At 43.0% G+C, this 24218-nt stretch overlaps 1 protein-coding gene across 2 annotated transcripts; it reads right to left on the bottom strand.

The window, feature by feature from the left end:
• Positions 1-22204, bottom strand: TAX1BP3 (Tax1 binding protein 3). Of its 2 annotated transcripts, XM_029612114.1 has the most exons (4): positions 21998-22181; positions 14822-14941; positions 14364-14441; positions 1-2527 (listed from the first exon to the last, which is right to left on the bottom strand). In XM_029612114.1, the coding sequence occupies exons 1-4, from the start codon at positions 22034-22036 to the stop codon at positions 2390-2392; spliced, it is 375 nt and encodes a 124-aa protein (XP_029467974.1). In that variant the 5' UTR covers positions 22037-22181; the 3' UTR covers positions 1-2389. The 2 variants fall into 2 exon arrangements, with proteins under 2 accessions (XP_029467974.1, XP_029467975.1); XM_029612115.1 differs by lacking the exon at positions 14364-14441 and having other exon boundaries at positions 21998-22204.
• Positions 22205-24218: the final 2014 nt, after the last annotated feature.

Here is a 24218-nt window from a genome sequence, read left to right as displayed (position 1 = left end):
GGAACCCAGTTTCAAGTTTATTTGTGTCAAACATAGAAGTTTAAGCAGCAGTACAAAACTGTATACAAACACTTTCTGTAAAATATATTTTAAAAAGTTCTGGCTGCTTAAAAAGTAGTACCACAGCGTTTGAGTGAAAAGTCACCAAATACAAAAGCAACTTAAGTACTGTTTCAATCAGATATAAGAGAGGGGTGCCGGCTGCTTACTGTTCATGGTGCTGCAGCAGTGGTGTACACCCTCCCTAGTGTTGTTAATATTTACAACTTATTTTATACTATCTAAAGGTTAATTAAAACCACCTTACAAGTTGAAATACAAAAATTTACAATACATGGTTAGAGTTTAAGCTAAAGAATAACTAAATCTGTTCAGAAATACTGCCCAGAGGCATCCTGCTATACACAAACACCAGCACTTAGTAACACTAAACAATATTACAAGCACAGAAATCTGAAGACGGAAGGAAAAGCATGATGTGCTTTCAGAGAGAGGGCGGGCTGGAATCTGCAAGAGGCACTAGAACATTTTCCTGCAAGCCCCGCCATCTAATAGAATTTCAGTAAATAATTTACTGAAGACAAGTACAAGCTTACCGTTTTCTTGTAAATTAGCAAGGCACAGTCAAAACCTCTCATTCTTCAGAATAAACTAAAAAGGAGGGCATTATAGCTCACTAATGAGCAGTATCTCACATATAATGCCCACCACAATAATAGATAAAAACAATGTCCACCAAAACTGAAGTAAAGCCTTGGAAAAAAGACTGGTTTTTAGATGCTGATCCAAAAAGAAAGGATCATATTAGTGTTGTGCCCTATCCAAGACTGGAAAAATGACATCTCCCATGAAAGTATACAGTACACAGTTTTACCTCTCAACATACTAGTTTATTTACAAGGTTGTAAAGTCCAAACTGTCATTGATTGTGCCCTAAGCAGGGTGCCAGACTTGCCTATCCCTTGTCCCAGCTCGTGCTCAAATCTGGATATTTGCCAGACAGCTACTGATTTATTTAAATATCTGCTCCTATAATAGTTAACTAAATCCTTGATCCCAAAGTAAAAAAAAAAAAAAAAAAAAAAAGTCTACCTCTAGAAAATACTTGGACAGGGCTCTACTTTTTTGGATAGCAATATAAACACCAGCCCACCTACAAGCCCCATTTTTATGAGATCAGCACTCATTATTTTGTAAATGCCCTTGCCCAATGGCAGCTCTGAAATTAGAAAGGATTCATGCACAGCATGGCAAGATTAACGGTTCATGATAAAGTTAGAAAAGTCATTATACAAAATACATTTCAAGCTGCAGTTTAAATGCTCCAATAAGTGGGTAAGAGGAACAGAGTGAAAAAGCTACCGACTTTACTAACAAATACAGTGACAAGTATTCTACACCATCTGGTCCACTAAAGATACAGAGAGGCATTCTTGAAGCTCAACGCACTTATTGAATTTACACCCTTGTACGTATTGCTCTAATCTGTTGTGCAACTAGATCACAAAAAGTCTTCCTGGGTTCCATATAAGAAAAGGTTTACAAAAGGTTTTGCATCAATACCACAATTGTTACATTCCTTTGGTATGATTCTAATTCTCTCTTCTCCTTGAACTCACTCATAGGCGATATCTATACCAGAATGTGAAGAGTGTGAAAGAAGATGTACAAAACATGAGCTTACAAACTGCAAGAGGAAAAAAATCCATAGCTGTTGTACACTAAAATTTAGAACTGTAAATATTCAATACTTTTTTCAAACTACTGAACCATATAAGCTCATAGTTTAATGAAATTACCAAATGCTGTTGCCAGTAGGAGACACCATTCAGTTTATAAATGCACAAACTCAGCTTGAAAGAAGCAATGTTTTTTCCCCCCACTAGTGAAATATTATGGCTCACAGGTACCAATAATACAGAGGTCACAACCCTTCCATCTTCCTAAAGATCAGACCTTCAGAAACAAGGAAATAGTAGAGCTGTACCCAAACAAAGCTCTTTCACAATCATGGATATCTCATAATTAGTCTATTACCTAATCTGATGCCGTTAGCCAACTATATTAGTCAAACCAATTATTTTCACAGACTTTTTAGAAAGATGTTATGGATAGGCCTGGCTTATAAAAACACACCTACCCCACGTCTTAAAATTCAACAGAATAGATGCTGCCAAGAATCAGATTTACAGACTTAGAAGACTTGTTGCAAAGGGAGCTACAAGAAGTCGATTTTAGGGACGGGAATGAAATGCACACATTTCATTGACTTTTTTTTTTTTTCTAAACAGCTTTTCCTTGCAGCCTTACAAATGTGCATGTGTTTCTCAGACAGTCTTTACTAAGATTGCAGTATTCAGCTATGGATTTCTCTCTCATCTTTGGCTCCTTATGCCATCATGGATTGCCGCACAGCTTCTTGCAGGGAATTTCTTGTCACCAGAAGTCGCACCACTTCCTCATTTTTCTTGGTCAGTCTTTTTCTAGCTTGGTCATGAGTCACCATGGTCATATCCCATCCATTCACCTGCAAACACAAGAGGAAAGATGGAGAATTTAGATCACCACCTAAGCCATTGTCTACAAGCATGGCTGCACCAAGCATTCCTTTATAACCTTTTGGACAAATAAATGCATATCTTTCACAGATTCAAATGATTAGTTTGGATCTATTAATGAGTTTTAGATGGTATGCAATTGGGTTACAAAAAGATTTCAGTTACCCAGCCAGGAAAAATAAAAAAGTACAGAGTAGAACAGCAAGACAGATATAAAAGGTTTCACATGTCTCTAGCATAAGGAGCAGGAAAACACACATTTTGGCCAGCTTGGTGTCACAGTGCCCTGTGCAGGGACCTGGGTTTAATTCCCAAATTAGGTCTTCTACTCCCTGGGCCAATCAGAGCATGGGATGTTACCATTCACAGCCTCAGGACATGTCACTGTGCATCAATGACATCTAGTGGTAGGATTTAGGACCCATGACAGGTTCCCTGGAAGAAAAGTCCATAAATAATTATTAGCTGGGTAGACTGGGGCATGGGCAACAAGACATGAATCTACTTTTTGGGATCTGTGACACTTCCAGAAGATCCAGATTAGCCACTGTCAGAGACAGTATGCTGGGCCTATTAGACCCTTGGTCTGACCCAGCATGGCACCTCCTATGTTCTCATGATTGGATGGTTCCAGAAGAAGCACAGTTGTGATGACTGGGCTAAGTGAATGTGGAAGGGATATATAATAGTGGAAAAAATTCCAGGGTAGTTGCATGTGAAAGCTCCAGTTCTGATTTGAACTGGAAGCCCAAAAGAGTAGAAGGATACTGCCAGGCTCAAAATTCACACCATGCTTTAATTTTAGTTTTGGAAGTCATTTTGGTGGTCATAGGATTTCCACCCCACCCCCCCGGTCCTATGACTGTGTTATACCTTGAACATTAGAAGACAAGGATAAGAAGAAGCGGGGCATAAGCTGCAAGAAGTGGCAGCTGCTACCCTTGACTGGTGGGGGGGGGGGGGAACCTGCATGGAGTGGCAGTTAGTACCCTATAAAAGAAAACATGCTGTGATTAACAGAGTTAGATCTTTTTCTGCCTCATTTACTATGTTATGTGGGAACTGAAAAGAATAAAGTTTGGAAATCACTGCATCATTTGAATGAAACAATCAAAATCCCTTAGTGATGCCATCAACCTGCAACAGCGCATTCCTGGTGATACAAGATGAAAATACAATACCTGTATTACTTGGGTGGGAAATACAATGAAATTTAATCTTACTTGTTAATTTGTTTTCCTTGAGTCCTAGCAGACCAGTCTAAAAATTTTTGGGATTTTCCCTCTCACCAGCAGGTGGAGGCAGAGAACTTCCTTTTTTCTTTGGTGCTATATATTATAGGATAGCCGGAAGTCCAATAACTTACTGCCATAGCTCAACCAACCTACTTGTACAAGTTTTTTGAGGAGACAGAGGGAGCAGATTAGTAGGTGAGTGAAATAATATGATTTTAATCTATGGACTTCTCATGTCTACCTCTTCTTTCTCTGAGAAACCTGAGCAGACAGCCAACTGCACCCTTATGATCATGTTTCCAAGATACAACCTTGGGCAAAAAAGAAGGCACAGTACGTAATGAAATTCCCGTATCAGAAATTCTAAGAAAGGGCTCTCTGCAAGACAAGGCCTGCATCTCCGAAATTCTACGAGTGGAGGAGATGGCCACAAGGAAAACCGCCTTCAACGTAAGATCTTTCAAAGTCATATGTTTAAGGGGCTCAAAGGGAGCGGCACACAAAGCTCTAACAACCAAATTCAAACTCCATGCTGGACAAGGGTTCCGGAACAAAGGACGTAGATGTTGAGCACCTTTGAGAAAACGAGCTACATCCGGGTGTGAGGCCAAGGATAATCCCCGAACCTTACCCTGAAAACATCCAAGAGCTGCAACTTGGACACGTAAGTTGCAGCTCTTGGACAAACCTTTTGCTAAACCATCTTGTAAAAAAGATAAAATATCCGAAACAGAAGAGTGCACCGGATCTAATTGATGTTCGGAACACCATGACTCAAAAACTTTCCACACCCTCGCATAAGCCAAAGATGTAGAAGGCTTACGAGAACGTAATAAAGTAGTTATCACAGCATCTGAGTAACCTTTATTCTTTAACCAACACCTCTCAAAAGCCATGCCAATAGAGAGAAGCGTTCGACCTCTTCCAAACAAACCGGACCCCGAGACAGGAGGCATGGTAGATCCCGAAACCGTAGGGGACCGCCCAGCGCTAGACTGACCAGGTCTGCGAACCATGGACGGCGTGGCCACGCCGGAGCCACTAAAACGTCTACTCGTTGAAGCGTAACCTTGATTTTGTTCGGCGGCTTCAAGGTTACGCTTTAGATTTATCACAGAAAGAACCCACTGATCTGTAGTCAATCTGGCCCATTCCCCGTAAAACTGGGACAGTCTGCCCCCTATAATCGGAACAGAGAAAAGGACTGGCCATATCTAATTGGGTAGACTTTGTACCAGCTGAGGCTTGGGAAGATCCAGGTCTTCCGAAGCGGTGGCCACGAAAGGACTGAGACCAATTCTGTTGCCTATCTGAAGACTGCTTAGCAGGTGGAGCCGAAGGACGAGAAGAACAAAATCTTCTACTAGACCGAAAATGAGAGCAGGATGAGAGAGTTTCGAGGTCTAGGACGATCCTCTGGTAATTTGTGGACCTTATTTTCCCGTAGGGTCAAAATAAAATCTTCTAATTCCTTACCAAAGAGCAATTTGCCTTTAAAGGGTAAAGCCCCTAGCTGAGCTTTTGAGGATGCATCTGCAGACCAATTCCTCAACCAGAGGAGTCTGCGAGCCGATACTGAAGCAGCAATAGAGCGAGCCGTGGTCCTGATGAGATCATATAAAGCATCTGCGCTGTAAGCTACTGTAGCCTCCAATCTACCAGCTTGTGCTACCTCCTCAGAGAGGGAAGAATTGTTTTGCAATGCCTGGACCCATCGCAGGCCAGCTCATAAAGCCAAGTTACTACACATGGCCGCCCGTACACCTAGAGCAGAAACCTAAAAAATTCGCTTGAGCTGAACTTCCAGTTTACGATCCTGTAGATCTTTAAGAGCCGTAGCACCCGTCACTGGAATAGTCGTCCTCTTAGTGGACAGCTGACACAGCAGCATTCACTTTGGGAAATTTTAAAATTTCCAAAGCCTCCTCAGGTAATGGATACAACTTCAACCCCTGAAGAGTTGCTGCCTACAGTGCTATTCAGCCAGCTCAGATTCCAGCATGAGATGAGCAAATGCGAGGATGACTGAATTCTGAATGCACCTGAGAGATCTGCGAATGGACAGTAAGCAGGGTTGAAGCCTTGGCAATCAGTGCTGCTGCTGCTTACAAGTTTCAGACTTGTGCTAATTCAACCCCTTTTCTGTGTCTCTTGCTATGAAAACCGTATTCACAGTACGAGAATACACCAACTGTACATAGAGCAACGTCTCTCAGCTTCATTATACGCTACACAGTTTGATCTGGTGGTTTCATGAAGCTGTGGGGCTGATAGTATTAGGCAGAGTGGACAGTTCGATCAGTATATCTCATTCTTGATTTGTCCTAGAGCCCCCACCATCTGACCAGAGGACCATCAGCGGAGCTATGTGCAAGCCTTGTACTGGAATAGCAGGGGGAGTTATAGATCTGAGCTGCATTGGCAGGGCTGCTTGGGCAGACAATAATGGAACAGCAGGGGGGTCTTCTAGAGCTATGTGGACAGCCGATATGGAAATGGCATGGGCCACTACAGATGTAGAATGAGGTGGAGGATCTCGTGAAGGCCTTTGCATGTAATAGCGAATAGAACTTAATGACAGAGTGCATTGGCAGAACTGTACAGGGACATAGTACTGGGACTGATACGGGTCAGGATTGTTTTGCATTGATAGAATTCCAGTAGCAATACAGCATGGCACTGCATGTCATGACTGAGGCATTTCACTCAATGCACAATAAAGCTCTGGCATTTGTTGCCAGAGGATGTGGTTAGTGTAGCTGGGTTCAAAAAAGGTTTTAGATAAGTTATTGGAGGATAAGTCCATTAATGGCTATTAATCAAGTTTACTTGGGGAATAGCCACTGCTATTAATTGCATCAGTAGCATGGGATCTTTTTAGTGTTTGGGTAATTGCCAGGTTCTTCTGGTTTGGCCTCTGATGGAAACAGGATGCTGGGCTTGATGGACCCTTGGTCTGACCCAGCATGGCAATTTCTTATGTTCTTATGTTCTTTACATAAAGCTTGTGCTACCTTAAGACCTAATTCAGGAGTGTCCTACTCCCGGTACAAAAGGTCAGTGACAGAAAGATGAAAAGGAAAAGATGTCATCGGTCCCCTAAGGCCTAGCAACACTGGGTCAATATTACCCATCCGAGAATCCTTTGCCGGAGCCTCCAGACCCAATTCCAGTAAAATTGCTGGAATTAAAGGACTAAGTTCCTCCCTTCTAAAAAGGCAGACTACTTTGGGATCATCCCCATCCGCTATATGAGGGTCAGAACTACTGCCCAAAGCAGGATCTCCACCAAGATCCCCATCCGGTAGGGACTTATCCGGGATAGGTAAAGAGTCATGTTCAGAATCCTCAGAAGTAGAAAAAATAGACTGATCTGGGCCTAAACAAAGGGGACACTTCGGAGCTGACCCAGGTCCAAAATCGCTAGGTCTCGCCCGTTTGGAGGAGCGGGGCTTCAGACCCTTTCCAGATGAGTGATCCCTGTGCTTTTTATAAAACTTCCTGGACTTATAAGCTTTCCGAAGAAAATGAATAAAATCCCCTGAGAGGGGAGAATAAGAGTGACATCTCCTCCAGGCTCTCATCAGATAAGCATACCCTTGTATCTCGCAGCTTGTCCCCCCCAGGGACCGTCGGCTGTGGCGACAAGGGAGGCGGGTCCGGAGCTCCCTGAATAATTTGCCGTGTCGCTGCCCTCAAAGAAGATAAAATAGCTTCCGTTCCTGCACTGCAACGGAACGGGTCCGGGGTAGGGGAGCAGCCGCGCCGAGGTTTCAGGGCCGCACGAGGCGGCAGAGTCACTTCTTTCGCTGGTAAAATGGACGAACCTTTCCCCCCGGGGAGTAAGGCGGAACAGAAACTCTCTCTGGAGAGACGCGCGGCAGGCCGCGCCTCGCAGCATTGTAAAGAAAAAAACAGCGCGAAATTAAAATGAAAATATAAAATAAACCCCGGCTGAAAATAAATAGGTACGGCACCGCTGAACACCGAAAGTTAAGTAAACCGCAAATCAGCTGTCGTGAAATAGGAAAAAAAAAATATTTTTTTTTACCTGACCAAAACACCGGGGACCCCGGGAGCTGCTCCAAGTAGGGTGAGTGAGCCGGGCCCCCCAGTATTATAAAACCTCCCCAACTCCGGCGGCCTCAAAACCAGGAGGGATAGTCCCTTCAGGACCTTTCAACCTCCTGGGAGGCAGTGAGACAGCTGTGAAGAAAAAAAAACTTATTTTTTTAAATAACTTAAATAAAAAGAACAAACTCTCACAAAGAGAAATAGAGAACCTAATAAAGATTAACTCCTTGACTTGACTAGAAAAAACAAAAACTACTACAGACTGCAGGGTTAGGCACGTCCACCTCTGCTGGGAGACAGAGAAATACTGATGGACTGCAGGTGGCACCCCAGAGTACAAGTCAGAGTCAGTAGAATGTTTCTCTGCCTCCCTCTGCTGGATTGGTGACATAACCCAGGGTCTGGACTGATCCAGGTACGTACAGGGAACTGCCATTACCTGCTGGTCAGACATGCTTTACTGCCCTCAGAAAATGTGCCACACCTGGGTGGGATCCCACTAAGGACCACTTCACTTGGCATCCTATAACATGCTAGGAGCTGCCACTTGAACCCTTAAGGAATTCAGTACCAGGCACTTCTGTAGGAATTCCAGGATTATCCATATCCCTGCGCTAGCAAGGATAATGCTCTTTTTCTTATACCTTGCTTTAAACACCCTCCATACACTCCTGGATGCTAAGGAGGTTGCGCATTTATTCGATTTAAGTTAGGTATTGATGACTGCCTCTGTGTACCTCCCTGGCTCTCACTTTTCTCCTTTCAACAGCCAGACTATAAAACACTAGGGATCAGGGTCTTCCATGGCCACTGGTCTTTAATGCAGAAGGCCCTTGATACCTTCTAGCCTAATTGGATTCTTCTTCCACAACCTCACGAGATCCCTGTACTATGGTAACCTGGGCACCATTAACATGACCCAGCCCTTGTGGTAGGAGGTCCTCCTAATGACTCTTCCTATCATTGGTCATGGCAGCAACACACACAGTAACTTGTTTGTTGGCCACTTCTGGATCAGTCTACACACCTTGAAACTCATTCTTTATTCTGACCGAAAACATTTCTGTCATGTTTTCCCAAGTTGCCATCAAATCTCAGCATGGGGGTCCTCCATGCTTGTACTATCTTCGTGAACGCTTCCTCCACCAGTTCCCATTCTCTGGGAATCCAAGGTGTGTCTGCTGACGTAATCTGCATGTATGTTGGCCTTTCCTTCTATAGATGTTGCCAACAGAGCCTTCAGGTGGACTTCTGTGCACCCCATTAATGCTTTCAACTTCTTTTGCAGCTGGGCATTTTGCATACCTCCCTACTTGTTTCTATATGCTACTGCCACAGACTCTCTTAGAATATCCTTACCACTTGTCCCTGCAAGCTGGGGTGAAACTTTCTCAGAGCCAGCCGATTGATCGACCAGGATGCTTCTGTCTTTGACCCCCTTCTTTGTGGTGCCTGCCATAATGAGCCCCCAACCCTGCCTGGCTGACATCTGTTACTGCCCTCCAGTCTGCAATCCTGCACTCATGTTGGTATCCAACATCCACCAATATAGGTTTTCCCCGACTGTTAGGTCTTAGGCTCCTGTTATAGTCCTGCCCCTGTGGGGCCCATCTCACTAGTAGGGCTGATTAAAAGAGCATGCACATGGGCCCTTGCTCACAGGACTACGTCTATGGCCCCCGCCATTGCTCCCAATACCTGCAAAAGGAAAATTGGTTCTTACCTGCTAATTTCCGTTCCTGTAATACCATGGATCAGTCCAGACCCTGGGTTATGTCACCAATCCAGCAGAGGGAGGCAGAGAAACATTCTAATGACTCTGATGTATACCCTGGAGCACCACCTGCAGTCAATCAGTATTGAGCAGTATCAAAGCAGAAATTTAACTACTAACATATTAACTAGCTATCTAAATAGGAGAATGAATTTCCAACTCACAAATCCTAAATGGAAGCAGAATCCCGAAAAAAAATAAATCTTGGGAATAAACAAGAAAATATTAAGAAAAATAGACAGCATGAAAGGCGGTTTAATCACCCAAACAGTGAACGAGCGGACTCTCCGAAAAGACAAATATAATACACAGACATAAAGGGTGGGCGTCTGGAATGATCCATGGTACTACAGGAACGAAAATTAGCAGGTAAGAACCAATTTTCCTTTCACTGTACGTACCTGGATCAGTCCAGACCCTGGGATGTACCAGAGCTGATTCAATTAGGATGGGACCCAGAGAGTCCCGCTTGGAGAACACTCTCTCCGAAGGCTGCCGAACTTGGAGCGTGAACATCCAAGCGGTAATGACGAGCAAAAGTATGCAACGACTTCCAAGTCGCTGCTTTACAGATCTCCTGAGGAGAAACTAACTGACACTCTGCCCAAGAGGTAGCCTGTGACCTAGTAGAATGAGCTCTCAGCCCTTCAGGAAGGACACGACGAGCTAGAAGATAAGCTGAATGAATTGTCTCTTTTAACCAACGAGCAATCGTAGCCTTCGAAACCTTATGACCTTTGCGAGGGCCACTCCACAAAACAAACAAATGATCAGACAATCGAAAATTGTTTGTAACTTCAAGATAACGCAACAGAGCTAGTCGTACATCCAATTTTTTTAAGATCCCTAGAGGAAGGATCCAAACGATTTAAAGACGGAAAAGCCGGAAGCTCTATGGACTGATTTAAATGGAAAGAAGATACTACCTTAGGTAAAAAAAGATGGTACAGTCCGTAATGAAATTCCTGTATCAGAAATTCTAAGAAAAGGCTCTCTGCAAGACAAGGGCTGCAACTCTGAAATTCTACGAGCTGAAGAAATGACCACAAGAAACTCCACTTTCAATGTGAGATCCTTCAAAGTCGCATGATTAAGGGGTTCAAAAGGAGCCGAACACAGAGCCCTAAGAACCAAATTCAAACTCCAAGCAGGACAAGGATTCCGAAATGGAGGACGTAGATGTTGGGCACCTTTGAGAAAACGCGCTACATCCGGATGCGCAGCCAAGAATAATCCCTGAACCTTACCACGAAAACATCCAAGCGCTGCTACTTGTACCCGTAAGGAACTACAGGACAAACCCTTGGCTAAACAGTCTTGTAAAAAAGATAAAATATTGGATACTGAAGAGTGAACTGGATCTACTTGATGCTCATTACACCAAGATTCAAAAACCTTCCACACCCTTGCATAAGCCAAAGATGTAGAAGGTTTTTTAGAACGCAATCAAATAGTCACTACAGCATCTGAACAACCTTTATTCTTTAACAGACGCCTCTCAAAAGCCATGCCGCTAGAGAGAAGCGTTCAACATCTTCCAAACAAACCAGACCCTAAGACAGAAGGCAGGGAAGATCTCGAAATCGAAGGGGACCATCCAGTGCTAGTCTGACCAGGTCCGCGAACCATGGACGGCATGGCCACTCCAGAGCCACTAAGACAACGTTGACTTGTTGAACTTCTATCCGACGCAGAACCTTGCCGATTAGAGGCCAGGGAGGGAACACGTAGAGAAGAACATCCCTTGGCCAAGGAAGTACCAGAGCATCTACTCCTTCTGCTCCTCTTTCCCTCCTGCAGCTGAAGAACAGAGGGGCTTTGGCATTCTGAAATGTGGCCATGAGATCCATTGCCGGACTAAAAAAATAACAAACTACCACAGACTGCAGGGGTTAGGGACCTCCACCTCTGCTGGGAGACAGAGAAATACTGATTGACTGCAGGTGGTGCTCCAGAGTATATGTCAGAGTCATTAGAATGTTTTCTCTGCCTCCCTCTGCTGGACTGGTGACATAACCCAGGGTCTGGACTGATCCAGGTACGTACAGGGAATATAACTTGACTGTGGGCTTTTGTTGTCATGGCAGCTTTCTCACTTGGTTCTGTATCTTCAGGGTCCTCTCTTGGGTCATGAGGGCTTTAATTGGTTCTTGCTCTCATTACTACCCACCCCAGTTTCTCTAGCAGCTCTCTGTTGCCATAGCCTCGCTGCTCTCCTGGCAAGATCTGGCCCTGACTAGTCAGTCAGTTGTCCAGGTACAAATGAACCAAAATACTCTCTCTCAAGAAAGCCGCTCCCACTGCCATTACCTTGCTAAATGCGCGTGGTACCGTCACCAGGCCAAAGTGCAATGCTTTGAACTGAAAGTGATTTCCTAATTCTGCACATCTTAAATACTTCTGAGGAGTGTGTAAGTATGCTTCTGATAGATAAGGAACTCTCTTCTTACTGACCCATTATGGACTATAAAGTTTCCATTTTGAACCTGGGGATTCTTAGGTGTGTTTACTTTCTTCAGGTCTAATACCAGCTGAAAGGTGCCTTCTTTCATTGGTACCATAAAATACAGGGAATTAGATTCCCCCCCCCCCCCCTTTGCTGTTATGGTACCGGTACTACAGCTTCTAGTAGATGCAATCATTCTAATGTTGCCTGAATTGCTTCTTTCTTTGCTTGGCATACCCTGGGGAAACTATAAACTAATATACAACTGGGGTGGCAAATTCCAGAGCATACCCCTTTTGGATAATCTCTAGGACCCACCTGTCCTTGGTGATGTGGGCCCACTCTTCATAGAATTTTGCTATCCACTCACAAGTGGGATTAAAGAGTAGGTCCCCAGCCCAGCACTTGCCTTCTCTCAATCCCTCTTCACCTCTGGGGGCTTTATCCCTAAAACCTTTCTGGCTACCTCAAAAGGGATGCCTCCCTTGGGCTCTTCTAGCTCTATTTTGCCATACTCTCCAACTCGGGCCTTTATATGTGCTCCTAGTCTGGCAACCTTTGGGCCTTGAACTCTCCCAAATTTTTCATTAATTTCTCTTCCTCTCCACGTAATAACTGCCCTTAAAGGGAACTTTAGTAATGCGAGCTTTTGATGGAGCATCCACTGCCAAATATCTCCAGGCCATAATCCCAGTTGCTACTTGCTTTGCAGAGAATCTTACCAAATCATACGTGTCTGCCACAAAGGCTGCCCCTGCTTCTGAGCTGACTGAAGAGTCAGCTAATAGGCCTGCAGCTTCACGCCACTTCTGGATCCACCTTATTAGGGCTCTAGCCACATAACCTCCACAAACTGCAGCCTGAAGGGAGAGGCTTGCCACCTGCAAGGGCCTTTTCAGAAAGGAATCTATTTTACAGGCCTTCATATCATTAGGGGTTACGCTGCCTTCTACTGGAATATTGGTCCTCTTGCTACTGGGACATCAATCCTTAGTTTAAAAAACTGCTCAGCTTCTTCTTGCTGCAGCGGATATAGGTTACACATAGCACATTTGGACCTTAACCCTGTATCAGGGGTGCCCCATTCTAGATTTATCATATCTTTGACATCCTGGTGTAAGGGGTTATCCTCTATAACTTTTAGAATGGGGTATCCCCTCTTCTTGCAGGTTTCTCCTCTTCCCCCAGATCCAGGGACTGGACCACTTGTTGAATAAGAGGGCCTAGTTCTCCTCTAAACAGTCTCACTGCCATATCCTTTCCTTCCCCTCTCTCAGAATCCTCTCCTGACTCTAGAGGTCCACTGTCTTCTGCTGGAAGAGACCTAAGGGGCTTTGGCTTTCTATGGGGCTCTCTTGGGCCCTCCTCCTCCAGCTTTATCCAGGAAGTGACTCTGTTTTACCTCACCCCCCTTCATTTCACGATAAGCTTTGTGCATCAATATAAATTCAGAGAAGTCATCCTTACTCACTTCCTCTTCCGTCTTATTAGAAGTCTGCCCCTTATTAGCCCTGCTTCCTCTCTAGGCTCCCTTCTTGGGCCTGCCACGTTCAGCCCTTCCACGGCTGTCTCTGTGCGGGAGTTAGCTCCTTCCCCTGCACTATTTCACTTGTGGCTGCTGCATTTGTTTTGCTTCCCCGCCACCAATTTCCCTTTCCCTACATTGGAGGCTTCCTTGAGCAGGTCATTCTCGCATCTGTGGCAGAAAGAGCCCACTATGGTGCTTTGCTTGCAGTGGCCGCAGTGGGGACACTTCCTCCCTCTATCCGCCATTGTTCTAATTAGGGCCACAGTCCTGCTCCTCCTCAGTGTTCCCTTTAGTTTTGCTTTCACTTTCCTGGTTTGCATAACACCAGCACTCTGTAGGGAAAGGGGAACCTTGCACCAGCCTGAAAACGTCTGGACTTTATAAAGGGGACCATACAGCTGCTTCTCTTTGTTCTTTGAAGGTGGGTTGGTTTTTTTTTTTGTTTGGTTTTTAAACAATTTCTGTTATCCCAGTCTGTCTTCACCCACTGGAAGAAAAGAACTACTGCAGGATTTCTGGCTATCCCAGAATATATTGCACCGAAGGAAAAAAAGAAATTCTCTTCCTCAGACTGCTGGTGAAAGAGGGAAAAATCCCAGAAGTTTTTGGATTGGTCTGCAAGACGAAAAAGGAATTACTATTAAAAAAACCATTCTAATTCTTATAAATAGATAAGCAGGAGAGCACAGCTAAGGTATCTACTTCGTTTCCAAACCAGGCATTTGCTGAATCCCGTTTCTCTAGTTACCTGCATTATTTTGTCGCCCATTTTAAGACCTGCCACCTCTGCGGGACCTCCCTCTGTTACCCTGGTTACATAAATGCCCTGTAAAAGGCAACATTTTTGTTAGAGCAATAAAAAAAAGCTGTAACCACCATTAAAACTAAAAATTTTATGCCACCAATATAAGGAAAAATATCATTACTGATCTTGCTTTCTTTGTAATGAAATGTGTCAAATGTATTATATATTGTCCCATCCCAAATCTGTTTTCTAAATAAGCTATGTACCCAACCCATTAAGAACCACTATATGCCCAGTACTGAAGTGAACACTTTTCTTTTAATGTCCAGATAAAGGAGATATGGAAAGAAGAAAGGAAAAGAAAGAGGTGATATTACTGTTTGTTTACTACTGCTAGCCTTTTTTCTTAGTCTGACTCTGGCTATTGGAACCCAACATCTGGTGATGAAAGCCCATCGAACCTTGTCAGTTTTGTCTTCAGAGAAGGGATTCTGAGTAGGGTCCTGATCAATCCCTCCACCAATACTGAATCCTAGAATCAAATTCTTGTCTTGACGCAGTTTATGAATTTCAACTCGTTGCTGAAAGAGAATCAGAGCATCTAATATAATGCATCATTCACATGAAACCAAAGGCCAAATTATGTATACAATCTGTTTCTTTGTAAATCTATATCAGGGAAACACTGGTTTACTACAGAAAGTCCAACATGAGAGCAGTACTAGGCATTCTTCTGCTTATTTTAGAAAAATTCAAAAAAATAAAGATATTTTGTGGCATTTACTGAAATTGATGTTCATTGGAACAGATTGTGTTATAAAGACTGCCACAAACATAAATGAAATCAAAGAAATTGTTTAACAGCTATAGCCGAGCCACTGGAAAACTATTGAAAATTAGAATTGAATGTGCTGAAGGAAATATGCTAATAAGCTAGTTGCTCCAGCAAGATATTTAAAATGAAATGGCAATACTGGGCATATGACTGCTTTTTTAGAAAAATTCCAAAAAATAAACATAAAGAAAAAGTTTTTTCAGACTGGTGACTGCACCAACTGGTTTGGGATTTAGCCTGTGGCATTTTCCTCTCAATATAAAGTATGTTTTTGAAGTCTGAATAACAAAGATTTATCTCACAAGCAGACGTAAGCTAATACATTTTGCACTGGCTCTCATGTTGGACTTATAATCTGTTTCTTGCCATTTTGTTTTGAAGTCTAGGTGAGTACACTTGCCTAGACTTCAAAAACATTTCATGAGTAATGGGGATCATTCAATAATAATATACTTCACATTTCACCAAGATAAAAGATTCATGGTGTTGAATTTGTATGCAAAAATGAATAAGCCACTTAATGGCTACATTTTATTCATATGAGACCAATTTAAAAATAAATAGTCTATCAGAAAATACTGCAGCCAGCTGCACTAACAGTGAGATATACCTACTACACTCATGCAGACCAGTGTAATCTCATTGTTTCATGGCAACAGTATCTGCTGCAATACAAATATCAGGGTTTTTTCAAAGCAGTACGTGCTGATGATATTCCCAGAAATAGAAGCTCCCATCCTCCCTCATAGGCTGCCACTCATTCTCTCAGTGAATTTTATTCAAATCCAGTAAGCTATTCTATACACGTGTGTCATCAAGAAAAGGAGCAGTGTTGGGGAGGTGGGTCTGCATGCTTTTCTTTTTCTCTCATCGCCTTCTTCGCTGATTTGGTCAGTGTGTTGGCGTAGTCCTATTGTTGCCCATACTTTAAGGGTATGGCAAGAGGTCTTACTGCACTTAAATACTGCTGATGAAAAAAGTTATCACCTCTTTCTCTTATCTTTCAGAATTCTGGTAAATCCCAACTCATGTTCTTGTGTGATTTTATTTTTATAGGACAAATGGATGATTCTGGATTTAGAACATTTGAGGATCTTGTGAAGGAGTTAGGGGATGGGTTTCAGACTTTGTATTTTCAGGTACACAAATCTGTCTTTAATCTGATTGATGTGTTGCGTCTGTTTTGAATACATAATTCAATGGAGTTTTTTGGGTTTTTTTAAGATTTGGATGCTCATCAGCATGGTGTTACAGTTGGTTATTGGGGTATTGTGCAGGCCAAACCTGGATACGGCACTGATCCCTGACTAATAGACAAATGGAATAATGACTTGAATCTTAGTTTTACTAAAAATATTTTGGAAACACTTGTGGGTTTCGGCCCATAAACGTTCTATTTGCATTATAAAAAGTGGAATTAATGATTTGCCTCCTTCATAGGACCTAACTAACATCTAGTTACTTTGCTGCCATATTTCTTGATGCAGACCCTGGCTGCTGGAGAGGGTGTGGCAGTCTGGGTGCTTATTGGCATATGTGATGGGAGTGGCCCGGGGGTTAACCAGTTCTGGACAGCTGTCATGCAGGAAATATCCAATATTCTTGAGAGTCCCTTTCATCTATCTAGGGTTTTGTGCCTGCATGATAAATAGGCAGGATCCAGTGTCCCTGTTAAATGCAGGGCTTTAGTTTCCCAATTGCTTTTGACTGCCCAGTTTACAATTGACACTACTTGGAAAACTAACCCAAGTTTGGCAGCTGAAGATCCCAGACTAGATCTATAGCTGGCATTGAAAAGTTGCGTTATTGTTTAGTAGACAGCAAGTTCAAATACGACCTTTTCTGGGAATGTTATTGGAGGTTTTATGGCATATCACACTATATGCTGACAGCTGTAAATTGGAATTCTCTATATTTTTCCCTACTTTGTGTAATGTTATATAACACCTTGAGCCTATTTGTGTATTAATGTAACTTGGCCGCATGTAATCTCTTAAATAAACAGTAAAAAAAAGAAAAGAAAAGGGGTAGCCTAGTGGTTAGAGCAATAGGCCAAGAACCAGGGAATCCTGCTCTTCTCCTTGTGACCTTGGGCAAACTCACTATCACTTGTTGCCTCAGATATCCACTTATTGTATCTGTATACTACATGTTGTAAGCTGTCTTGAACATTATTTGGAAAGATGGATTAAAAATCCAAAAATCAATCAAGAATAATTAAATAAAACAAAAACAGCAGTAATCAAATGCAATAGTAGCAATAGCCCACTTAGGGGCTGATTACAATACCGTGCGCTATGGCTAGCGCCTGGCTTAACACGTGATTGGATGGGTGTTTTGGACATGTGTCCATAATCCCCAATGCAATACGGGGATTAGCGCATCCAAAACGCACATAGCTAACAGTGCTCATCACATGTAAATTCCATGTAGATGATGTTATTAGCTAATACCCACAATGCAAAAAATTTCCCATGTGGCCAATGCACCCCTTGTAATGAGGCAACTTTTACACCAGTCTGGGGCTGGCATAAAGGTATGCCACACTCAAGGGATCATTGATAAAAACAAAAAAATCCTGCTTTTTGCAATTCCTCCTATTAGTATCATCACGATACACCCAGTTCACCTCTGCCTTACTTCCCTAACATCAAAACTTATGAACTCTAAAATGCTCCCCCTTGAAAACAGGACTAGATTTCCAAACAAGCATATGCGACCTTTGTTTACAGCAGCAAAATCCTGGAGGTGACAAAATTTGGAAAATGCTGCAGCACTCCATTGTCTGGCCCATTAAATGGTAGAGTTACAGATCCAATTGAGAGAAGCAATTTTACAACCTTGAAAGGAGATTTTTAAGTGTCAGCCTACCCATTACTTCTGCAGTTTTCAATTTGTAGTGGAGGACGTGACGAGGTGGGCCACCAAGATATTACGATGGGCTCCCACCCCACACCATATGCGACCTTCCTAGAAAGGGGGGGGGGGGGAAATCAGAGATACCAAGAGAGCTTAGGGATAACAGAAAACAATCTTTCCTGCCTTGAAAGGTCATAAAATAGTACCATATAATTCTTAACCTAAAAGAAGAAAAATCCTGAAATCAAAAGATTACCGAGATCGGGAATTCAGAGTTGCACTATGCTCTTATCTTTACAGAAAGTATTGTTTTTGTCCCTGTAACCAAAGCATAAAGTCAAAAGGCACTTAACCATTTTTTTCAGAATGATGAAAAAAAACAACAAAAACCCAGCCACATTAAAAACATTGATGGGTCACAAACAGGATGCCACACAACACAAAAAACTAAAGTTTCCAAGTGGCTAGTTTATACATCTTCCCATGACTGACCACAGCTCAGCCAGTTAGGGTATGGCTATTATATACCAGTAGCAAAGCTGAAGTATGAACAGCTGTTTTCCTTTTCTTAGTCCTCCACGTAAAAAACCTGGGCAGCTCTTGTCTGAGCGAGTCCCCTAGTAACCATAAACAATATCACATTCCAACAAAGAGCTTTCCAGAAAACAGGCTCTTCTTGTAGATTTTTAACTGTCATGAAATGTGCGTCCCCATTAAAAAATGATTAATTGAAAAAGCAGGGAAGGGGGGGGGGGTGATAATGTGTCTGTATACGTCTCTGGTGAGACCTCATTTGGAGACCTCACCTTCAAATGGATATAAATCAGATAGACTCTGTCCAGAAGACGGGGAAACGGGAAATATGACAGAGTACTGTTAAAACACAGAATCAGGCCTCTTTCAATGGAAAGGAGGCTCTGGAATGAAGTTATGGGATGAGAGTAAAAGGGGGCAGACTCAGGAGTAATTAAAGAAATATTTCTTTACAGAAAGAGAAATGCATGGAATTGCCTCTCTGTGGAGGGGAAGGGGATGAGCATTGTATCAAAACTCAGGAAAAAATGGGCAAGTACAGGGACTATAAAGCTGATCAGGAGATGTAGATGTGCCGTATGGTCTTTTTCATAGAAAAATAGAACGTAATGGTGATAAAGTGTGATATAAAATAACATTTTCACAAAACAAACAAAAAGACTATGTGGAATTCTGGGATTTGCAAATAATTTATAAGTATATGATTCTCCTTTCTACAATGCAAGAAAAAGAGCACCACCCTGTCAGTATCACACTGCACAAGCAGCCTCCAGAACACACCCAGCACAAATACAAACTAAAGGAACAAAAGTAGGCATGCCCAAATTCAATCGCCCAACCAGTTTACAGATAAATTACCATTCTGCACTGGAATCTCCATGCTTTCACATGCAGTCAAAAAGCTTTCAGTCTGCAGTCCCGTGAAATGGTTTTCTTTTTTGAAAATTAAGTCTGCAGGAATATTAGGCATCGGTAGGCAAATCTTCAATCTTATGTCATCTCCTTTACACATCTGCCTATCAACAGCAGCTCTGGCTCAGCAACTACCCTCTGCGAAGTCCTGCATCCCCCTACCCTTTTGCTTTCTGTCCACAGTGCTCGGCACCCCTTCTCTATCCCCTTTGTCCAGCATCTCTTTTCTTCTTCCACCCAGCATTCTCCTCTTTCCCCACACCACCTGTCCAGCACCCTCTCCACAACTCCTTCACATCCATTCCCTTCTCTCTTGCGATGCCATTTGCCATCCCCCAAAATTTTGGCACCCTAGGCAATCACTTAGTTTACCTAATGGAAGAGAGGACTCTGTTGTGACCTTGGCATTGTCATTCATCCTCCACTGCCTTGGGAACAACCTTAGGGGGTCATTTACCATGGGGGTATTTATTTTAAATTTCATAAGCATTTAACAGGGGGGAAAAAGTCATACAGTACAGCAGATGCCATGTCTCCATTCCCATACTCTCAACAGGTAGCTTTTTCGGTTTTCACTTTTTTTTTATTTATTTTTTTTTTTACTCTTACAGCTGAAAGGCTTATGCTTTATATTACTTCCCTCAGTCCACCCATTATAACTTTCTCTGGATCTTCTTTTCAAAAGAGTTTCTTTCATTCTTGGGCTATGAAGATCATCATCTGAAATTAAACTGTGACAATTGGTGCTTGTATCAAGATCTAAAAACTGGACAGTCCTAGATAAAAGCAATTTCCAAGAATGATGCCAAGACCAAAATAAAATCTTGGGAAAAATCAAATTCTCGCTCTGTGCACAGAAATGTTTTTCTGGGCGATGTCTAACCAAACAGAACAAAAAGTACAACTTAGGGATTCATTTCAACTGCAGTAAACAAAACGCCTTGTGTTAATTTCACACAGAACAGCTTCTAATCTTACTGGAAATACTGACAACATTCAAAGACCAGTGACATGCAAAGTTCTTCCTCCAACCATCTCAGCAGAAAATTGCAACACATGAAAATCAAAGTGCTGACATTGGGCTCAGTGCCAGGAAAACAAATGACAGTAATTCTGATTTCCTTCTGTTCCTCTTCAGTTAGATGGGGGGGGGCACCAAAAGTTAACAAAACTCCAAAGTGATAAAATGCAGTGCTAGTAACATTCTGAACCAGTTTTATCGATTTTACCAATGCCAAATGCCATTCAATACATGTCAAATTCTTTACAACACATGGGCCACTACTTTTCACATATAAAGGAGTCAAAATACTATAAACAGAATGCAGGGCTGAAAAAAAATCCATTTGATGTTATTGCATAGACAAAAGGATTTATCAAAATTTGTCCTCAAATAGTTTGGAAGCACCGGAGCCTTAAGAATTGTTTTTTATTATATGAACTTATAAACAAAGAACTAAAAGCTTTTAGTCAATATGGGATAACGTGGCTGCCATGAACAGTGAGATTCTTTACAACAAATAGAGAACCCGTGGCCAGTCTGGATACTTGTAACCCGGACTGGCCACTGTCAGAGACATGATGTTAGGCTCGATGGACCTTGGTCTGACCCAGCACGGCACTTCTTATGTTCCAATGTTATGTTCTTATTCCCAAACTAAGTTTCAAGCATTTCAAGGAAGTAAAATTTTGCACCAAACTTCTTATAATAAATTACATCATTTCCTTTATGATTTTTTATCCTCTTTCACTTCTGAAAGAAACTGAGAGACTACTGAAAAATTACTTTAGTCCAACAGGCTGCAGTTATAAGATAAACCTGTTTTCAATTCGTGCACAACTAGTCTACAGTCATATTTCTACTTTGGCTCACCCTGGTACCATCTCAAATGAAGCAAACCTGATTTTCCAAAGCAGTAATTATGATGAAATTCCAAAATTTGGGATGTGGTGCTCTGCTCACCTTATCTGCCATCTTTTACCAATAGTAAACCAATAATCTGAATTGATAACTGATACAGAAATGTACCGTTACCAATCTGCCACCTAAATATCACTCTATTGATTGAGAAAGAAAGGGAGCCTCTAGTGATGCCTGTAACTACACTCTTGTCCATCATTCAACAAATTCTGAGAGAAACACAGAAAGGATGCAAGACAAAACGTTCAAGAAAATCCCTGCTGCGGATTTTGGAAAAGACAAACTGCAGCAGCTCAAGAAGCCATCTGCAAGCAAACAGCGAACTCCACAATAGACCTAAAACAGCGAAAATATGATACAATGCTGGGAAGTCAATTACGAGAGTTAACTGACACTGGATGCAGGTTAGTGCTTTCCTTTCTAATCCCGTGTGGAAGTGCATCCGGCCCGCAATGGCGGAGGAAGTGTAGAGGTGCTACAGCCGGGCCTGAAGGCTCCCCGTTACCGCAGGAGAGGAGGCCTGCGCCAGCTCCAGCCCGGGTTCCCTCAGTCAAGCCCTCCCGGTCACAGACTTACCACGACGGTGGCGACAGGCTGCCCCGGGGTGTGAGACATGGCTGCGGCTCGGCGCTCCTAGCCCGCAGGCAGCAGCCCACCAGATTAACGGCAGCCCACGGCGCGAGGAGAGACTCGCGCGCGCCCCGCCCACGGAACCCAGGAGTGCACGAGCGCGTCCGCTGCCCCGCCACGCCCTCCGCAACCCAAGGACGCGCGCGCGCGCCTGGCCTTCCACGCCCACAGAGCGCGTCCGCTGTTCCACCTTGCCCAAGGAGCTCAGGGGTGCACGAGCGCGTCCGCAGTCCCGCCACGCCACCCTTATCCCAAGAACGCGTGCGCGTCCGCTGTTCTACCTCGCCCTCGGTGCACGAGCGAGTCCGCCCACAGAGCCCAGAAACACAGGAGCGCGGCTCCTATCACGACTTGGCCCCGGATCCCAGGACCACATGCGCGTCTGGTCTTTCACGCCCACAGAGCCCAAAGGCAACGTAACGTGTCTGTAATCCCGTCTCTCCCACTTACTTCCTCCCTTCAGTAGGCCAATGTCGCTTGCATACTCACGTTTACAGAACCCGCGGTGCAGGAACGTGTTTCCGGCCCCAAGGATACTGCATGAGTATGCTTAGGCACCATCTGTAATTTCAATTCTGTGCATGACTAGTCTACAGTCATGTTTTTACTTTGGCTCACCCTGGTACTATCTCAAATGAAGCAAATCTGATTTTCCAAAGCAGCAATTATGATGACATTCCAAAATGTGGGATGTAGTGCACATTTGGATTTCGATTATAGATTTGATACTTTTCCATATTTGAGCAAAAAGGAAAGTTACATTTCAGGTACAGTAGGAAATTCCCTGCTCCAGAGGGTTCATAATTTAAGGCCCCAGAAAAGGTGTATTGGGCTGTGTGCACATATTTTTCTCAATAAAACTTTACTCCCGATTTAACAAGTAGGTGCGCAAACATGAGTAAAACCGTGTGTAACCCTTGAAGTTCAATTTTCTTTATGACTCCTTGTGTCTGAAACCTGCACTTTGATTCCCAACCCAGTATCAGAAATGAATCCACACGCTCTTTAGTGAGTAACAGTTTTATCTTTACTGGAATGAATGACTGAAATAAATCTGTTCACTTCCTAAGCATCTGCATTTGTCATATAAACACATGTATAGAGTACAAGAGAAAACTCAACTTTGTCATAACTCATGTTAAGTATTTCAACCAGAATCAGCATGTGATATAGCACCCGACCTTAAGCAGTCTCTGAACAAGCAAAGTCCCAGATTGTATCCTACTGTGTGTCCATTTGAATTTAGAGCTGAAGAGGGCGTCAGTACTGCTCTTTGCTTCAACTGCCAAATCCACAATACAGCAGCCTCTATCCGAAAGAAGAGCTTCAAATCCTGACAGGGCACAGTTCAATTACTCCCAAGTCGTCCACAGCAGGGTTCCAGAAAAGAGAACCTTAATCAGTACAGATAATATTTATTAATTCAGAGCAGGGCAGGAACTCTGTTCAAGCTGAGCAGTGATCTGTTTGCACATGCTCAGACAATCCAATTTTTATAAATCTCTTTAGATAAAGTAAAAACAACTTCAATACATCTCAAAACAATGCTAACTAACATAAATACATTACACATGAATACAATTATAGAGGGCTGCTCACCTTAATCAGTACAGATAATATTTATTAATTCAGAGCAGGGCAGGAACTCTGTTCAAGCTGAGCAGTGATCTGTTTGCACATGCTCAGACAATCCAATTTTGAATCTCCTTTCCCCCCCCCCCCCCCCAGCTCTTAAAGAGACAGCACTCTATTGTCAGTCTTTTCATGTCACAATGATGATTCAACATTTCTCTGCCCTAGTTCCTAGAGGTATGTTACATGGTCCCCTCCTAAAACCTGACGTCCCCGGCAGGTATTTATGTCCACAGCTTATATATTAACTCTGTTTGTTTGCTCAATATCTCTTGCATCATACTACTTAGTTGCTGCATGGATATACACGCCTCTAATGGATTCCTTGAATATGACTGTCTCAATATGTTGTGGCTGTGCAACCCCTTGGGCAATTGCACTTCAAAGTCATCGAATCTACTAGGCAGTCTCCTTGGTCTCTGCGATCTTTGAGGTAACGGTAGAAGTCCTATTTTAGTCATTGATTCATCAAGAGTTTTCTTCTTCCCCAAGGAGGATGCATGCTGTTCTTCATTGACTGAGCTGTTCAAATCGC

This window comes from Rhinatrema bivittatum, chromosome 8 (genome assembly GCF_901001135.1).
Source record: "Rhinatrema bivittatum chromosome 8, aRhiBiv1.1, whole genome shotgun sequence".
NCBI lineage: Eukaryota > Metazoa > Chordata > Amphibia > Gymnophiona > Rhinatrematidae > Rhinatrema > Rhinatrema bivittatum.
This window is presented reverse-complemented; position numbering and strand designations above follow the sequence as displayed.

What these genes read in the sequence shown, in the direction of transcription:
- TAX1BP3 (XM_029612114.1), bottom strand. Translation starts at nt 22,036, where the DNA reads ATGTCTCACACCCCGGGGCAGCCTGTCGCCACCGTCGTG. An exon ending in AGCCTGTCGCCACCGTCGTG is followed by an intron (nt 14,942 to 21,997) that starts GTAAGTCTGTGA and finishes ATTCTCTTTCAG; the next exon opens with CAACGAGTTGAAATTCATAA. An exon ending in CTGAAGACAAAACTGACAAG is followed by an intron (nt 14,442 to 14,821) that starts GTTCGATGGGCT and finishes TGCCTTTTACAG; the next exon opens with GGCATTTATGTAACCAGGGT.